Below are 18,436 nucleotides of genomic sequence, written 5' to 3' on the forward strand. Positions count from 1 at the left end.
ACACTAACAATCAAGCATAAATTCACAGCCAGAACTCAATGTGTTCACTTTGGTGTTGGCAGAAGCACAGAAATATTTAAAAAAAAAAAAAAAGAAAACCCTTTGTGATTTCAATCTAGTCAAATCTGAATAGCTGGAGATGTGCAGTGAGAAATGGCTGACACTATATCCAACAGCCACAGGATTCAGATGTGCATTGAAATAACTGAACTGACCATAAGTTTGGGATTTTGAAAGAAGGTTTTCTCCCACAACAGAATGTCTCTAACATGTTCCTGTCACACCTGCTCTGTCTTGGGTTAGCTCTGACCCTGAAAGGACCAAAGGAGGGTTTCTACCAGCACGTTAGTGGTGGTACATGACTCAGTCTACAAAGTTTATAATATTCTGTCATGATAGACAGCAATCATTTCTTCTCATCTATATAAATAATTGTAAAAATATTTTTCTTGTTTTTGCCTAAGAGAATTTTTTCAATCTTTTGAAAAAAGCCAAGGATTAAAATTAGTAACTAGAAGAGACATTTTTTATTTTTTGCAGAATATTATATTGCTTTTTATGTTCAGATATATCAGCTTATAGAACTCATGAACACAGATTATTAAGCCTGAATCTGGAGAGAGAAGAGCTAGGATAGATTACCACTGATGAAAAGGCCACAGTACTTTCCAGAAGTGAAATTTTTCAAAAATGAAACTATCACCACCATGAAGGAGGAAAAAACAACAAAACCCCCAATTATACTTGCGTCTCCATGAAAATCCACTTCTAAGTGAAATTTTTGCCTAGTTTTCACTCCGTTTTTCTACTCTGTCCTATTCCCAGTTCTCCCTTGATATGTAAACAAATAGACTGACAGCCAAAAGCACAGCACACCTTCACGTCCCCCTCTCAACGTGATATCAGAGGAGCAGCTTGTCAATGACCTAGAACCCAAAGAGTCCAAGCTTTCAAAGGAATCTTCTCTCTTATGGTGCCTTGGAGGAGCAAGAAATTCTCCACGTTCAGGACACCAGATGTCACCGTAGCCACTGTCCCTGCCACTTCTTTTTAGGAAGCTGGAGTCTTCGAGTGCCTAAAGAAAACATGTTTTAAAGAACAGTAAGTTAAATAAACTTCCAAAAAGTATAATTGGTTATTACTTTCTTGTTTGCCTAATTTAAGTTGAGCTTCATTTGACATGTGAGGCAATGAGGTTTCTTTGTCAGACATAGAAAAAAGCTGATGAAAAACAAAAAATAAATCTATAATTGTTTCCCCACAACTGATATAATAAGAAGGTATTCAATATTCAAAGCAAGAATAAGGAGATATCCAATATTATTTAATAAACTAGTACCTATGTTCTATTTAAAAATAAGGAAGGGGACTCATTTAATGGAAGTTCAGAATAACATTGAAATGTTAAAATCAATTATCATGGTTCTCTAAGAATAAATATGAAAGAGTCAAGGAGAAAAATTAACCTCAACTCAGCCAACCAAAAGGAGATTAATCAGCAAGATTATATTCAGTCTATCTCCAGGAAACATTTGGGATGGCTTATACAACTGGAGTTATTTAACTTCCTTCCCCAGAAAAATAAAAAGGAGCAAGTGGGCATACATTTCACAGAATTCATTTACTTTCACTAGTTACACAACCTAGTTCTAAGGTCCTGGCAGCTGGGTTATCCTTCTTGTTGAATCAACAGATGCATACTTGTTTGCGACATATAAAGCTTATTTTCTCTGGACCTAAATAAAATATTTGTTTGGCTCAAATAAAGTATACACAGAAACATCGCAAATGATGTTCACTGTAGGTTTGTGAATTACATAGAACTTACTCAAGATAAGCACTTTTAATTAACATTCTTCTATGAATGCTAGTGACAAAATATAACCTGGCTTTTTAAACAATAGAATGTGAGTAAAATTTACAAAGCCCATGGCATAGTCCTGACTTATACTTACCAATGAGTATCTAGTAACTACAATTTTTTAATATGGTGAAGCTAATTTTGTCACAGTAAAAATCAGAAATGTGGCTTTCAGATGAGTTTACTAATACAGAGACAGTTTAAAGAACCTAGTAATTACTAACAATCAAAGTATTATGTGACCCTTAACTCATGATTCAGATTAAAAAGTGCTATGAAAAATAGCTGGAGACAATTAAGAAACTTTTAATATCAACTGAATATTAGATAATGGGGAATATCTGAGTTTTCGTAAGTATAAGAAATGCTGTAGCTATATAGAAGAATATTTATATTCTTAGGAGATGCATACTGAGTATTTGGGGGAGAAATACACCTGTAATTTATATTAAAATGGTTAAGTAAAAACATAGATGGATAAACACCTATGTAGATAAAGCCAGTATGGAAAATTATAATAATTGAAACTGATGTTGTATATCTGGGTATTTGTTGTACTCTTCTTTCAACTTTTAATTATAAATATTTTCAACATATAAAAAAGCTGAAGAGTGTTTGCAGTGAATAATTAATTAGCAGCTGTCTCAGGCATACTTTTGATGTAATACTGTCAATTCATGATTTAATTGTTTGACAAGTGTTTGGAGCACAAACAAGGTCTAGTAGCTTTCAGGGAGGTTTCATGTGCTTTAGATGCCAGAAACCCTGGAATTAGAGTTGACATCCTGTCATGAAAATGCAAGTGCCTACCTTAACATCCTGCTACTTCCAAGCCGATGGGGAAGCCAGGCCTAGTGCTGATGTTGCCAAAATTCTTCTCAAATACAGAAAGTTGTTGTTGTTTTTTTTTTAATTTAAGTATTTAGATCCATCATGTTTCTTAGACAAGTACTTGCTAAGGCCTTAGAGTCCAACACGCAAGATGGATTTTTGACCTCATAAATGTTAAAGTTATTGATGACAGTCACTTCAGTTTTAAAATAACCTGTCTGACCCTGGTGCCTGGTTTTTAAGGAGAAACCCTGACGAATCACCTAAAATGAGTCACCTCCAACTTATAAGATGACTGAGGTGTTACAACTTACACCAATGATTTTTAATTGGTATTTTACGTTCGCTTTTAGGCATTATCTGGTTAAATGGGAAAAGCGTGATGAACACATTGGTTTTGATTTTAATAGAACTGATGCAAAAGCAGTGATATGGTCACATGCCTCTACAGCTACCCCCACTTTATTATAATAGAATAATAGAACCACAACAATAGTTTTATCCACCATAAGGTCTTCGTCTACTCCCTCTGGTTTTGAACCTGGTAACAGGAAACAGCCTTTGACAAAGCATTCCTGGCATAGACACTGTATTAGGATTATTCAACCTGAGTCAGACTGTCATTAAAAGGACCAACAGCTATAAAGAGAGCACTAGTACATAAGTCAAAGTCCCACACAGTTTTTAAGCAAAAGTTTTCTTAGCTGACATAACTGTAAGGCAAGGCTCTCCCTATGTTCAAAGCCCCCTGAAATTCCTTCATTAGAGCCTCACCATTCTTCATTGCAGTGAACAGTGTGCTCATCTATCTCAGACAATCATGCTTTGTGAGGCTAGGTAATCTCTCATGAGTGTTTTCTCAATACTTACTACAATGTGTACGCATGTTAATGTCGCAGCTATTTCTTGAATTAACTTATTCAAGGAATTTGAATAGAGTGTTATTGACTTCTTACATTTGGGGTGTGGTGAACAGGAATTGCTGTATCATGGCTAGGCTCAGGCAAAATTATTTAAAGATCAGGGTAGATGCAGCTGGGCATGGTGGCTCATGCACGCCTGTAATCCCAGGACTTTGGGAGGCCAAGGTGGGGAGATCACCTGAGGTCAGGAGTTCAAGACCAGTCTGACCAACATGGCAAAACCCTGTCTCGACTAAAAATACAAAAATAACCCAGGCATGGTGGTGCACGCGGGTAATCCCAGCTACTCCCAAGGCTGAAGAATCGCTTGAACCCAGGAGGTGGAGGTTGCAGTGAGCCTAGATGGCACCACTGCAATCCAGCCTGCGTGAAGGGAGCAAGACTCCATCTCAAAAAAAAAAAAAAAAAAAAAAAAAAAAAGATCAAGGTAGATGCAGGAGATGCAGGGCAAGGTGATCATGTTCATTCTGGTCTAAAATTTCTATCTTCCAATCACTGCAACTAACATTTATTGCAACCTTACAATGTGCTAAAGACTAACGCTAAATGCCTTACTCGTGTGGTATCATTTAATCATTAGAGAAACCCATGAAACAATGACTACTAATTAGATGATGAAACCCTATTGTGACTACACAAAAGGGCTCTTCTGAGTCCTACAAATTTCCCTGAATAAATACCCCTACCCTGAGAATTTGTATTCCCATGTAGATCTTATAAATGAAGACTTGCCAGAACTATGGTCAGTCCTAGCACTTGGCTCTCTTCAAATGGTCCTCAAGCATTCAAAAGGCTGTCACATTGACTCCAGAATATGCATGACCAGAAATGTGTATAAAACAAAGGATTCTAACTTAAAAACCTTGTATGAAGTTCCAGTTCACACCATGTACTACTCTTTAGGAAACAGAGGCAGTGTGGTAGAATTGTGGGAATATTAAAGTGTGGGCATTAAAGACCATCACCTATGACAACAACACATTATTGCAAAGAAATTGAGTATATTCCATGCACGTTAACAGTCCAGGAAGCACCTGTCTACTACAGGTTGAGTCTACAATGAGTATAGAAATACTTAAGCTATATAAAGTGTGTAGGGAAGGAAGCCAATGCATGTGTCACCAAATTATGTAGAATTAAAAGGTAAGTCTCTACACCTTGGAAATTGCTCTGGAATAGACTCAACTCACTCCTTGGTGGTGACATATAAAGCCAGTAAATGAGTAACAATTTACTTACTCAGCCAATCAAGAGTGGGACAAAGACAGTCAGAGTTGCCATACTTTGTTATAGAGGAGAAGGAGAAGAAAAAGGAGAGGAGAGGAGGAAGGGAAAGTAGTCGACTGTATTACAGTAGTAATCTCACACAGATGTGATTTACTTACCTTTGTCAAGGCTTGTCCTAAAAGATTCTCAAATGCTTTCAAATTAAGATGGGGACCATTATAGTAGGGGTCACTTTGTGCTTTTCTTCCCAGCCAGTACAATGTTATCAAAACCTTAAAAAAAAAATCCATTAACAACAATCAGTCTATTAGCAACCAATTGCAAGCTCAAATGTAGGTGAGTACTGTAGATAAATGATAGCACACATGACTCTATTGTTGAAAAGGAGACCTTCTAAGTTTATGGGAAAGTCATTAAAAATCTTAATTTTTCTTCCTAAATTCTCCTGTCTCTGAGCAAGTTCTTAGACCAGAAGTCAAGACTCCAAAAGGTATTCATTCATATACCCTACTAGTATAGATGAAAATGGAAAAAATGAAACACAAATGTAACTTCTAAAGCAATCAATATTTTTTCATCAAATTTACAGAATGATCACCTAAACAATAATTCTCAGCTTCCTTAATAAGGACATTAAGCTTTTTAAAAATAAAGCTGCAACATTTTTAGATATTCTTTCAATTTGCATAAAATATTGTAAGATGTAGGAGTCTACATTGAACAATTACCTGGAGTCCTTAAACATGTAATGTTCTTCCTTAAAGTCTGAATTGGTAGTTTCCTATTTACGCCCATAAAAACCTGAAAATGTGTTTACTTGCCTTTACCATATTACTAACACATAACAGCTTCCTAAATCTAACCTATCCTCTTATACAACTCAACCCAAATGTTTTTAAATTTAAGTTCCGGGATACATGTGCAGAACATGCAGGTGTGTTACATAGGTAAATGTGTGCCATGGTGGTTTGCTATCAAACCCATCACCTATGTATTAAGCCCCAAATGCATTAGCTATTTATCCTGAGGCTTTCCCTCTCCCATCACCCAACAGGCCCCAGTGTGTGTTGTTCCCCTCCCTGTGTCCATGTGTTCTCATTGTTCAACTCTGGAATACTATGCAGTCATAAAAAAACAAAACAAAACAAAAAAACAACAAGATCAGGTCCTTTGCAGAGACATGGTCAGAGCTGGAAGCCATTGTCCTGAGCAAACTAATGCAGGAACAGAAAACCAAATACCACATGTTCTCCCTTATCAGTGGGAGCAGAACAATCTAACCATTTGTTGTAAGGCATACATTTAAAGATATTTACTGTTTGTAACTGATTGGTTTGTAGCAAAAAATTAATTAGAAAAGGGATATAGAGTATACTTTTAGATTCACTACTTCCTTATAGAACATGGAAGTGAAAGCCACTTATAATGCTCCATTAAGGTAAATGTATCTTACATTTTTTACTCTCCTATCAGTCTCTTCTTGCCTGTAAAGAAAGAAAATATCTATTAGGTAATATCTGTGAACCTTAAATAATTAAAAACTCATTTTTATTCTAAAGTTATATGAAAATTAATATCACCTGGAAGCTCAAATCTCTTAGCACTCATATGATCTCCATCAGAAGAATTCTTCCATATTCATTGATTTGACAAATTATAATGCATCGATTTTCTATACTCATTGACATTCATTAACACAATTGTCAGTTTTCTATAAAAAGCAGTGCTACTTTTTCATTTTATTCACTTTTGTCTAATTTTTAAATACATAATATGCATTTTTTTGCATTTCCACCTTAAACAATTTTTAAACCCAACGAGGGGGCATCGGTTTGCTCATGAATGAAAAACTGGGAAATGGGAGAAAAAAAATCAACAACCTTAAAAATAGGAAGAAAAATAGAAGTGACTTTGCACTGAGGGTTTTTTTCCCCATCATCCTTAAGGTTTTTCATCCAAGTTCTCCAGAGCAAACTGCTCAGAGACCTTGACCCTGCAAATGTTGAAAAGTGGTCATTTAAAAAATAGCCATGAACCTCTGCCTGAAGAAACTTCACTGTATTATATGAATCATGGGTTTTTTGTTTACCTAGGAAAGGTCATGATATTTACGGGAGAAGTTAAAAAGAGGCAGATGGTACCAGTGTCGAAGCAACAACACGCTACTTAACAAAGGGAGGGGTCATCCTAAAAGAACGCGCTTCCCCTCATTAGAGACACTTAAGTAGGATCAGTGTGAATTCAGAAACTTGTAGGAGCCTGAGTGAGAAAACTTCTAAGTGGCCTGTCCAGTCTAACAGCACAGTCGTATATTTGTAAAATAAAATACACACATCTATGTATGTAGAAGACATCAACATAAAACACATATCTATTCATATATACAAAGACAAAGAAAAAGGAGAGTGTGAGTACACAGAGACAAATTTTTAACTTAGCTTTCAAAGAATCAACAAGGCAACTATGACCTTTCCTTTCCAGAAAACAAAGGTACTGAAATGAACCGAATAACAGTATGCACCTCTCACACACCTCCCAAAAGACATCTCAACAATAAAATTCATCAACTCTCACACTACTGGTGGAGATGTAAATTGGAGATGTAAAGTGGCTTAAACTCTTAAGCCACTTGGTAATATCTATTCGAGCTAAATACAATGATATTCTATGATGTAATGATTCCATTTCTAAGTATGCACCCAACATAAATGCTTACATATGTTATATATGAGAAGGTTTATCACAGCACTATTCATCACAATATAAACTGGAAGCAGTGTAGATGTCTTTAACATTGTAATAGATAAATTATGGCATATCCACATAATGAATTATTACATGGCAACAAAAATAAACAACCTTCAACTACATTCAACCACAGGTTCAACCTCTCAAACAAGGGAAAGAAAAAGAAGCCAAATGCAGAAGAGAACAGGTTGTATCATTCCATTCACATAAAGTGCAAAGACAGGCAAAACAACACTATGCTGCTAGAAGTCAGAATGGTGGTTACTTTTGTTGGAAGAGAATGACAGAAGAGATTGAAAGAGGATGAGGGCCTCTAGGATGCCAATCATTTGTGCTTCAATCTAGAAACTGGTTTACTTAAGTGCACTCAGTTTCCAAAAAGTATTTAAGTTGTACACTTATAATATGTATACTTTTCTGTATATTATCCCTCAAAAAAGTAAACAAGCACAAGTTATCAAACCATAGCTTATCTCTTTAATAAAAAGAAAATCCTCATAAAAATCTACAGCACTTTAACTTTGAAGTAGTAAGTGGGGAAACTCACTAGAAACTGACAACAAAAAATAGCAGAGTTGTAAATATATGGCCCCTTTTTTGGACTAATGACCAACATACACATGCCAAACATTAAATTAGCCAAAACACAAAAGAACCATCAACACCCAGACAAAGAATGCACTCAGCTGATCATCCTCCCACTTTGGATCTGCCTCATACTTCAGGCAGGAAGGAGAAACACAGCTCTCTTGAACCCTTGATCTCCTTTCTACAGCCCTCAATGAAGATTTCAGATCCAATACACTCATTTTATTTTCACTTTTTATGATGATAAGGCAATCATTGGAAATACAAGGGATGACCTATTCTGTGATAAACACAGTGAGCAGCGACCTTTGCATTATTACCTTTTACTCACTTTACAGTCCCTTCTAAATGTGAGCATTTATAACATGCTCTTGGACATGATACATAGGCCAGCCAAATTAGTGTCCTATCTCTGAAATGCAATGCCAGGAATTCAAGTAGTCAATGATTTGCTGGAGTAAACAGAGCTCACTCTCTCACAAACAAATGCATCCCACTGCATGGAAGTCAGTAACCAAGCAGCTCCTTTGCCTGTCATGTGGCCACAGGGCATAACCCTAACTCCTTTAAAATAGAACTACTGCAATGGTGGAGGGAAGCTCACAGTAACACAGGTAACACGCACACTCCATGATCCAGCCAACCTACTGCACAAAACATCAGAATGAAATAAAAGACAGACTTAGCTCCAAATTTGGATAATTCTTCCATAACAAATATTTCCAAAGTTGACATGGTCTGATACCATGTTTAAGTGCACGGGCTTTGGAGTCAGATCTGTATCTCACTGTGTTCATTTGGCAATTTATTTGACTCTCAGAGCTTTGGTTTCCTTCCAGAAAAAGTAGGAATAATGACCTCTGTAGGAATAATGCCCTTCTAATCTTCAGTGGATTAGAAGGAAATGTACATATTTACTTAGCAGAGTCCCTAGTCTCGTGAAGTGTTCATCAAGAAACAGGCCAGGCACAGTGGCTCATTCCTGTAATCCCAACACTTTGGAATGCCAAGATCGGAGGATCGTTTAATTCCAGGAGCTAAAGATCAGCCTGGAAAACATGGCAAGACCCTGTCTCTTAAACAATGTAAAAATTGGCTAGGCATAGTAGCACATGCCTATAGTTCCAGCTACTTGGGAGGCTGAGGGCACAAGGATCTCTTGAACCCAGGAATTCAAGGCTGCAGTGAACTATGACCACACCACCGCACTCCAGCCTGGGTGAAAAAGCGAGACCCTGTCTCAAAAAAAAGAAAGGGAGGGGAAGGGAGAGGAGGAGGAGATGGGGAGGGGAGGAGAAGGGAGGGGAGGGGAGGGGAGGGGAGGGGAGGGGAGGGGAGGGGAGGGGAGACCAAAGAACCCATACTGGCATTGAAACCCAAATGTGCAATAAAAATGGGTAGAGATGAAATACTAATAGTTTCAAAAAATACCTATCTTGGGTATGTTGATAGCCCTTACTCTACACTATGATCAAAGAACGACAATTCTTTGAACAAAGAATTATTACGAGGCTGTAAGCTATGTGAGAGCAAGGCCCATCACTGGACCCCAATATTTAGAATCGCAACTAGCCCACCTGACACACCCAATCTCTCATCCGTGCTTTATTTTTGTATTTAAAACCACCTACTATATGCATGTTTTTCTCTCTTCCACCTGAATCCAAAAACATTTCTGTGATTTTGTTCACTGCTATATTCCAACTTCCTTAATCCAGGGTCTGCTAGTTGGCAAGCACATAAAAATACTTGATTAAAAATGCCTCACATATTACATGACACACAGATGCTCTCAGATTCTGATTAAATACATTTATTTAACCCATATAAAAGTAAATTAGCAAGAAAAACCCTGAAATCATAAAAGCTCAGGAAATAATACTCATACAATGTCAGAGAACAATTAAATTGCATTAACCTACTTAAAATATGTCCAATTTTGACTCAAATTGTATTGATACTCATTATTATGTTTCTTACTAAGGTGTTATCTTTAAATTGCAATAAAATGGAATTCTTTAGAATCAAATCAATAATCCCTCCACAAAACAGATATAGAAACAAAGATCAAAGCACTTTGTACAAACTTCAAAGGACTAAATACAAAGCTTACATGCTGGTCTATGTGAAGAAAAAGCTTCCTTAAAGAGCTCTGAAAGACAGAGCCCAAAGAATCCACACCTGCATTGAAACACAAATCTGCATTAAAAATGGGTAGAGGGCTGGGCGCCGTGGCTCACGCTTGTAATCCCAGCACTTTGGGAGGCCGAGTAGGGAAGATCATGAGGTCAGGAGATCAAGACCATCCTGGCCAACATGGTGAAAGTCCATCTTTACTAAAAATACAAAGATTAGCTGGGTGTGGTAGTGTGTGCCTGTAATCACAGCTATTCAGGAGGCTGAGACAGGAGAATCACTTGAACCCAAGAGGAAGAGGTTGCAGTGAGCTGAGATTGTGCCACTGTATTCCAGCTGGGGCGACAGAGTATCAAAAAGACTCCATATCAAACAAAAAAAAAAAAAGGGTAGAGGTGAAATATTAATAGCTGCAAAAAAAAAAATACCCATCTTGGGTATGTTGATGGCTCTCATGCTATACTTTGATCATACATTAACTATTAAATATATTTAATATTCAAGAAATAGAAAATGTAGCATAGATATAATCTTTCACTCTATTAATGGAATAGCTCTCCTAATTCCTTTGCTTCCTGACAAAGGACCAGAAACTATATGCCCATCATGGACGTCTCAGCTTTCTGCCAGAGAGTAGGAACAAGGAAGCCCCAAGCTCTTGCGAGAACTCATCCAGCTATAATCATCTCATCCTAACTGCTACCGTCTTCACTTAGAACCAGGAAGCTCTAGGTCTCATCCCTTTGTCTTTATTCAAAGGTTATAAATACTAGTACTAAGTCAATCAAGAAATACCATTTCTAACCAAAGAACCTGGGAAGAAAAAAGTCCACATAGATGCTGTGACTCTTCAGGGATCCCACGCAGGGTCCTTCCCTGAGGGGGCAGCTTGGTTGAGTGCAGGAGTTTGGGTTCAGACCTCTAGCGCCTAAATTCTGGCTCCACTTTAACTTAGCTGTGAGGACTTGGTCACATCACTTCACTGTCTCCAAAGCCTCACCTGTAAAATTGGAATAACAGTACCAGCCTCACTGGGCTTTACTGAGAGATTTAAGGAATATTTAATCAGGCTGGGCATGGTGGCTCACGCAGGTAATCCCAGCACTTTGGGAGGACAAGGTGGGCGGATCACGAGGTCAGGAGATTGAGACCATCCTGGGTAACACAGTGAAACCCCGTCTTTATTAAAAATACAAAAATTAGCCAGGCATGGTGGCTTGCCCCTGTAGTCCCAGCTACTTAGGCAGCTGATACAAGAGAATTGCTTGAACCTGGAAGGCAGAGGCTGCAATAAGCTGAGATCTTGCCACTGCACTCCAGCCTAGGTGACAGAGCAAGACTCCGTCTCAAAAAAAAAAAAAAAAAGAAATAAAAGAATGTTTAATCAAAGCAGAACAAGAAAGTGAGACAATTCAAGGCTATTCCTTAATTATCCATCTCAACCAAACTACTAGGAGACAGGGCAGTGGCTGAAGCAGTCAACTCTGCCCCCTTCACCCCACACAGAGTTTTCCTCCTCAGAAGAGACATTTCTGTGAAGAGTAATTCAAGGCACTCTTTTACATTATAGTTTCCTTGCCCTTTTGCCATGGAAGGCTTTAAGCAAGGATAAGAAATTATTTCTAGAAGGTCAAACTAAGGGCAAGGCACACTGGGATGGTATTAATATCATTGTCCAAACTTCTATGTTGGCATCAAGCCAGCCCTCCCCACACATCAGTGGTCTACCAGGGCCTACCTTGGCCAAATACCCATAAATTTTCCAAAATCCAAGGAAAGATGGGCCTACACAGCCAAAATCTATCTTCATGTATGATAGAGTTTGGGAATAAAGTGCTAATGGGTGAGATTATAGTATTACCAGAGTACACCAGTCAGTTATGTTCTAGGGCTAGAGCTGCACCAAAAATATTTCCAAACACCTTCTGTTTATCCAAGGAGCTAATTCTGGGCCCACACACGTGCACCCGGCACAGCCTTCCCCATGGTATATTTAGAGCATACTATGCTCTAAGGAGTCTGTGTGTGGGCACAGACAGCAGAGAGCTGGAGCCACACCAGCCACATGGTTGTATCCCAGAGTCAATCAAAGTCCTAGCTAAGAACAGCCAAGCATTTAAATGTTCATATACGAGCTACCTAAAGCCACTCACAGAACCAGCTCGGCAGGTCGGGCTGAGACAGATGTAGAAAAATTTCCCCAAAACGAGAGTAAAGCTTCGTAGAGTTTGCCACAGAATCCCACTTCTCAATGTTCCTCTCACATGTCTTAGTATCTTTCTTCCTCAAAGTACCAGCATTCTCATTTGCAACGCTGGAGGGCCTGATCTCCCCGTGCTCTGCCCTGGTATCATAACTTCCTAGGAGTTGAATTCTCTATGCTCCAAAATCATCTCTTCTCCCCAAATCCCAGCTCCTATCCTGTCGAAGCCAACCTTGGTTAAGATCCAATACAGTTTTCTGACTGAATCGTGTATGATTAAAAACTCACACTGGAATTTTTGACACAGTGGGAATGCTTTTGTCCAAAGTACCCCAGAAGATTTATCCACATCCTAATAGAAAAGGTAAGAAGTTTACACTCACTTGCCCCCACAGCCAGCTTCCAGCCCACACCTCCGTGGTTAACAGGGACTCTGAAATTCTAAAGGGGCTGGAGCAGAGGTAAGTAAATGCCCAGTTCAGACTCCACCCTGCTACCAGAATAAGTATCCGCCTTGCTTTGTTGCCCAGAACAACTGCAACGCATGAGTGATTCCGTCCCCAGTCTCTACTTCCTGAGGCCGCTTCCCAGAGCAAGGCGTGGGTTCTTCCTACAGACCCAACCCTTCAAAAGCCAGTTCCAGCCCTGCCCTGCCCTGGGTGGCACCAGATGACCTGGGAGTTGCCTGTTTGGAAACTGATATTAGAAGAGCCGGGCTTGCGAGATACTTGGTCCCTCTCCAAGCCACTAAGTAATCTCTGCTCCCCAGTTGTTGCTTACGCAGTTTGACCACCTGTCCACAAGTCTTAGAAAATCAAGAAATAAGGCCCTGAATCACGATTTCATGAGCAGCCGCAGGAAGAAAAAGTATGTGGACTGCATCTGGTTTAAATCTGTCACATATGCATGGGGCAAGAGCGGAGGCATGTGTGGCAGTGGGAGACAGTAGGGAAAATTCGAAGCAGAAGGAAGTCCTTCTGAGGACACAGTGGTGGCATCATTTGTTTTTAACACAAGAGTTTTGCTCTTTTTGCCCAGACTGGAGTGCAATGGCGTGAAACAAGCTCACTGCAACCTCCGCATCCCGGGTTCAAGCGATTCTTCTGCCTCAGCTTCCCAAGTAGCTGGGATTATAGGCACCTGCCACCATGCCCAGCTAATTTTTTGTGTTTTTATTAGAGATAGGGTTTCACCACATTGGCCAGGCTGGTCTCAAACTCCTAGCCTCATTTTTATATATGTAACAAGCCAGTCTATCTGCAAATGGGAGAAAACTGTAGGTGTCCTAAGAAACCCTAAATATACTAAGAAACCCTAAATGTACCCTAATTAGAAATTATCTTCTAATACCACTGTCTCTAAGGGAAGGGGCCACTGCTCTTCAAAGCCTAGGAATCACAAAAAAGAATTTAGGAGTATATCAGGTACTGGCTTCTTGTTCTATTAATGGAAGTTCTATCATTCTATTAATGGAAGCTCATCCATCGCATGAGTTAAAATAGAGAACGTGCAATCACCATTGTCTCATCACCGTGTCAAACAAAAGAGATATGTGAATAAAACAAGTTAAAGATGAATTCTTAGCATACTTTTACTTCTTTCCCTCTCTCAAAAAAAGCAAGATACATTAAAAAGAAAAGTAAGAAACAGAATCTTCCTCCTTCCCTCCCACCTTCATTCCTAAAAATGAAACTGCATTCCATTTGACAACCTCCCAGTGACGTTAGAGGCGTGTGACTCACTTGGTTTTAACCTGCCATTGCTACAAAACGGAGCTATGTCTAATCATTGTGGAAACTATTAAAATGACACAAGAAAATAACATCATTCCTGGAGACAATTAGTGAGCCCAAATACATAAAGTTGGCGATTTCTGTACTTACTTATGTGAGAAAAAACTTAGAAATTCAACACTTTGCCCTAGCAACATAATGCTTATTCCAATCTTGACAAGTGAATAAGTACCCTCTTGTTAAAAATAATTTGTTATTAAATTTCACAGCTCTCCCACAAACTACTAAGAATAGCACTGTTTCACTTAAAGAGAAAAAAAACCACACACACATGCATTCAAAGACACTGGCACACGGTCCCACTTAAGTAACACAACTGAGGAGTGTTATTGCAGGAGCTGAAACATGGGTTTAACCCTCTCAACCAGAGACTTCTAATTCTTCTTTTCTACCAATACGCTTGTTGTTACATAAAGCTGATTTCATGACTGAGACTCACATGTATCTCCTCAGATGGTAAACCAGAAACAGAGTACATATTAAGGTGACTACTGAATACAGAATTTAGCATCCATTATGTATGATCTGCTTATTCAATGCAGTTACGACATTCAGTTTTATATTTTCCTGTGATTAATAAAGTGAGTAATAAAGGAAATTATTATATTACATAATTAAGTATAAAGTAGAACTTAAACAGATCACAATTAGAAAACACTTTATTGCTACTATGCCCTTAAGATTTTTAAACTGTTCTGCCAAACAGTTTAAAAGGTAGCAATGCTAGGTAACTGCAGCAATGAGAATGGTAGGCTTTGGTTTTAAATATGTTAAGTGTGAAACACTTAAAGTAAACAACAACAACAAAAATGTTCAGTAGGTAAATTGGTAATTAGACATTCAAGTAAGATGCTCCAGGTAGAAATTTAGACTAGGGATGTACTTAGTGGAGCTGTCAGCATAGAGATGAAATAAAGCCTCCTAAAACTGAATGCCATCACCTAGAACATAAGTAGAGAGAAACGGTCCAGGGGTTCTGTCCTCACAAACCCAACACTTAAGGGTTAAGAAGTAGAAGAGAAACCAGCAAGGCTGACAGAATAGACACCCAGGGTGGCAGCAGGGGCCATCGCAGTGTAGGCAAGCCAGACACAGACACTTTATATCAATCATTATGTGGGATATTCTACATTATCTCCTTTAACCCACGTGAGGATGTGATGACGTCAAGATGAGGCAGAGCCAACAGCGCTGCTGAGAGGTGCAGTGGATGAGGGCTGAGGACGAACTCGTGGGTCATCTTCTTACCCATCATGACTTCATCTTTCACTGACATGAAAGAATACTGAACTAGACATTTCAGAGGTCCTCCCAGATTTGATCCCACGCTCAAAATCCGTACAAAATTTAATAATAGAAATCTTTTCGTCTTTATCATCATGATACTGGAATCAAGTTGCCTGATTATATACTTTCTTCCAAGGGTTTCTCAAACTGTACCATGAAACAGGAGAAACTGGCAACATTTTAATAACTCTGAAGGTCAAAACATTTTTAGAAGTGCTAATTCTGTGCCGTCCTCTTGAATACATGTAATGGCAAATTAAAATTATGAGAAGTCCTATAAAAAAGACCTATTTTACTTACACTTTGAAAAATTTATTTTTTGGGCAGAAGAGTTTAAAAATCTTAAGGACACTAGTATTAATGAAGTGTTTTCTAGCTGTGATCTGTTTAAGTCCTACTTGATACTGAATTGTGTAATGTAATAATTGCCTTTATTAATCACTTGATATCAATCATCGTGTTGACAATTCTACATTATCTCCTTTAATCCATACAACAATGTAATGATTTTGAGATTAGGAAGCTGAAACTCCAAATGCTTAAGAAACTTTCCCAAGGTTACAAAACTATTAAGGTTTGATGTGATTTATAGACTTTTCCAACACCCTGTTTTATTAATAGTATAATCACAAACACTTTCTACTGTGCTATATTTTTAAAATAAATTACTTCTTAATCCCAAAAAGTTATCTTTATAATATCCTGAACTATAACTCAATTTTTTCTCAAAGTATTGATTCTAACCCTATATTGCCAATAATTTCCTTCCTAAATCGGCCACCCAAAGACAATGGAAGAAGTTCCCCACTGCCATTTTTTTCTGACAAAACTTATTTTCCACTACCCTGTATATACAACATACTATAGAATTTCAAGAATAAAATATTGCACAAGCACTTTTTAAAAGACTTCCAAGTAAACGAAATACCATCAATTCTCATACTGAGAGATCAACAGTAAATTACTTTACCACTACTGGGTCCTTATACATAAGATGGCTGTAAAACAAATTCCCATCAACTGAAAATAAACAAGATTACATAGCAAGCATGTACAAGATTAAATAGAAGAGTCTGTTAATTTCCTTAGGTTACATATTATGTTAAAAAATACAGATAATATCTATCTTTAGGTTTATGAAAATTAAACATATTTAAAATATCTAGCACATAAATATTTGTTTCATTTCTGATGTACATGAAAGTTCTCTGTAAAGCATAAGCTGATACAAACTGTTGTTTGTAAGTTATCATTGCACCTATTCCTTAGCTTTGATATTAAATGTGCTGTGTGATATGGACCCTGGTCAAAATAATGTATGCATGCAACACATTCAGAAGTCTACATCTTACTTAAAAATAAATGATTCTACCCTGCCTATAAGTGAGACTTGTTTCAAAATTTTAATTTTCAACCATGAGGAAAATAAGTACCCTCCCCAAATGAGATTCCAAACCCTCAAGTTTCATGTAATAAATTACTTGAGTCCTAAATATTACCTGCTCCACAAAAGCCTCTTTATCTCACATGTACTGGCACAATTCCAATATAGAACACACTAAGTTTTTTACAATGTGATTTATGCCAAAGATTAATGGACATAATATAATTTTAGACCATGGTTTCTCAACCTCAGCAATATTAACATTTGAACCTCATAACTCTCTGCTTCCAGGGGAAATTGTGCTATGCATTATGGGATGTCAAGCAGCATTCCTGACCTCTACCCACTAGAGACCACTGCCACTCCCCAACCCCAGGCATGAATATCAGAATCTCTCCAGATATCGTCAAATGTCATGGAGCTGAGGGAAGAGGGGTACAACATTTTCCATGGCTGAGAATCACGGCTTTTGAGGATCTAAGAATTTAGCTAACTCCACTAACCAGATAAAGCAGACTTAGGTTCCCAGAGGTCTAAAATTAGCTGAAAGGCTCATTTAAAGACTGAAACCTAGAAAAATATATTGAATGTATGAGCAAAGCAAACAGACCAGAAAGGACTATACACCTAAGAAGTTAATGAAAAACATACTATCAGACCAAAGGGCAAGATGTACCTCAGTGCCTAAACCATTAACAGACACTCAGTAAATATATATACTGAATACTAAATACTGTAAGAATTACAATTTAGTAGAGCCAGGAGCTCAACATTCTTGCTACCTTGGAAAAAAACTCATTCAAGCTGTCTTGACTTTCGGATACAAAGTGTGAGGAAATGATATATCTGGCCTGGGAGGGTGGCTCATGCCAGTATTCCTAGCATTTGAGAGGCTGAGGTGGGGTAATCACTTGAGGTCAGGAGTTCCAGACTAGCCTGGCTAACACGGCAAAACCCCATCTCTACTAAAAATACAAAAATTAGCTGGGCATAGTGGTGCACACCTGTAGACCTAGCTGCTCAGGAGGCTCAGGTGGGAAGATCAATTGCAGTGAGCTGAAATTGCACCACTGCATACTTCAGCCTAGGCAACAGAGTGAGACCCTATTAAAAAAAAAAGACATATCATATCTTCATTTTTCTCGATTACAGTGATTTTGCAATGTATTTCTAGCAACCAACTGAGATGACCCTGCTCCCTCAGCTGAGCCTTATTTAAGTAATTACCTAATATTACACATTTTAGATGCAATTTTTTATGCATTCCAGAATGGTTATGTACATGCTGTAAAATATATCTGTATATAAAATATACCGTATGTGAATAATCCATGCTGTGCCACCATAAATGGTTTTCTTAGCTTGAGAAAAAGATTCCATTTCAAATTCTTTGTTCCTACTTCACACTTTAAAATATTGATGATTTATTCAGTTCAGTGGGAGGCTGAATAATGA

At 38.1% G+C, this 18,436-nt stretch overlaps 1 protein-coding gene across 17 annotated transcripts in view; it reads right to left on the reverse strand.

Annotated features, from left to right (window-relative positions):
* LMO7 (LIM domain 7) overlaps positions 1 to 18,436 on the reverse strand; it is a 235,219-nt gene that overhangs the window by 60,972 nt on the left and 155,811 nt on the right. For all 17 annotated transcript variants that reach the window (XM_074387590.1, XM_074387591.1, XM_074387589.1 and 14 more), the window contains 3 exons: positions 6,296 to 6,326; positions 5,001 to 5,114; positions 877 to 1,075 (listed from right to left, as the gene is read on the reverse strand). In XM_074387590.1, coding sequence (XP_074243691.1) covers positions 877 to 1,075; positions 5,001 to 5,114; positions 6,296 to 6,326 — 344 coding nt within the window. The remainder of the gene's footprint in view (positions 1 to 876; positions 1,076 to 5,000; positions 5,115 to 6,295; positions 6,327 to 18,436) is intronic.

Source organism: Saimiri boliviensis, chromosome 16 (assembly GCF_048565385.1).
Source record: "Saimiri boliviensis isolate mSaiBol1 chromosome 16, mSaiBol1.pri, whole genome shotgun sequence".
In the NCBI taxonomy this organism is placed as follows: Eukaryota; Metazoa; Chordata; class Mammalia; order Primates; family Cebidae; genus Saimiri; species Saimiri boliviensis.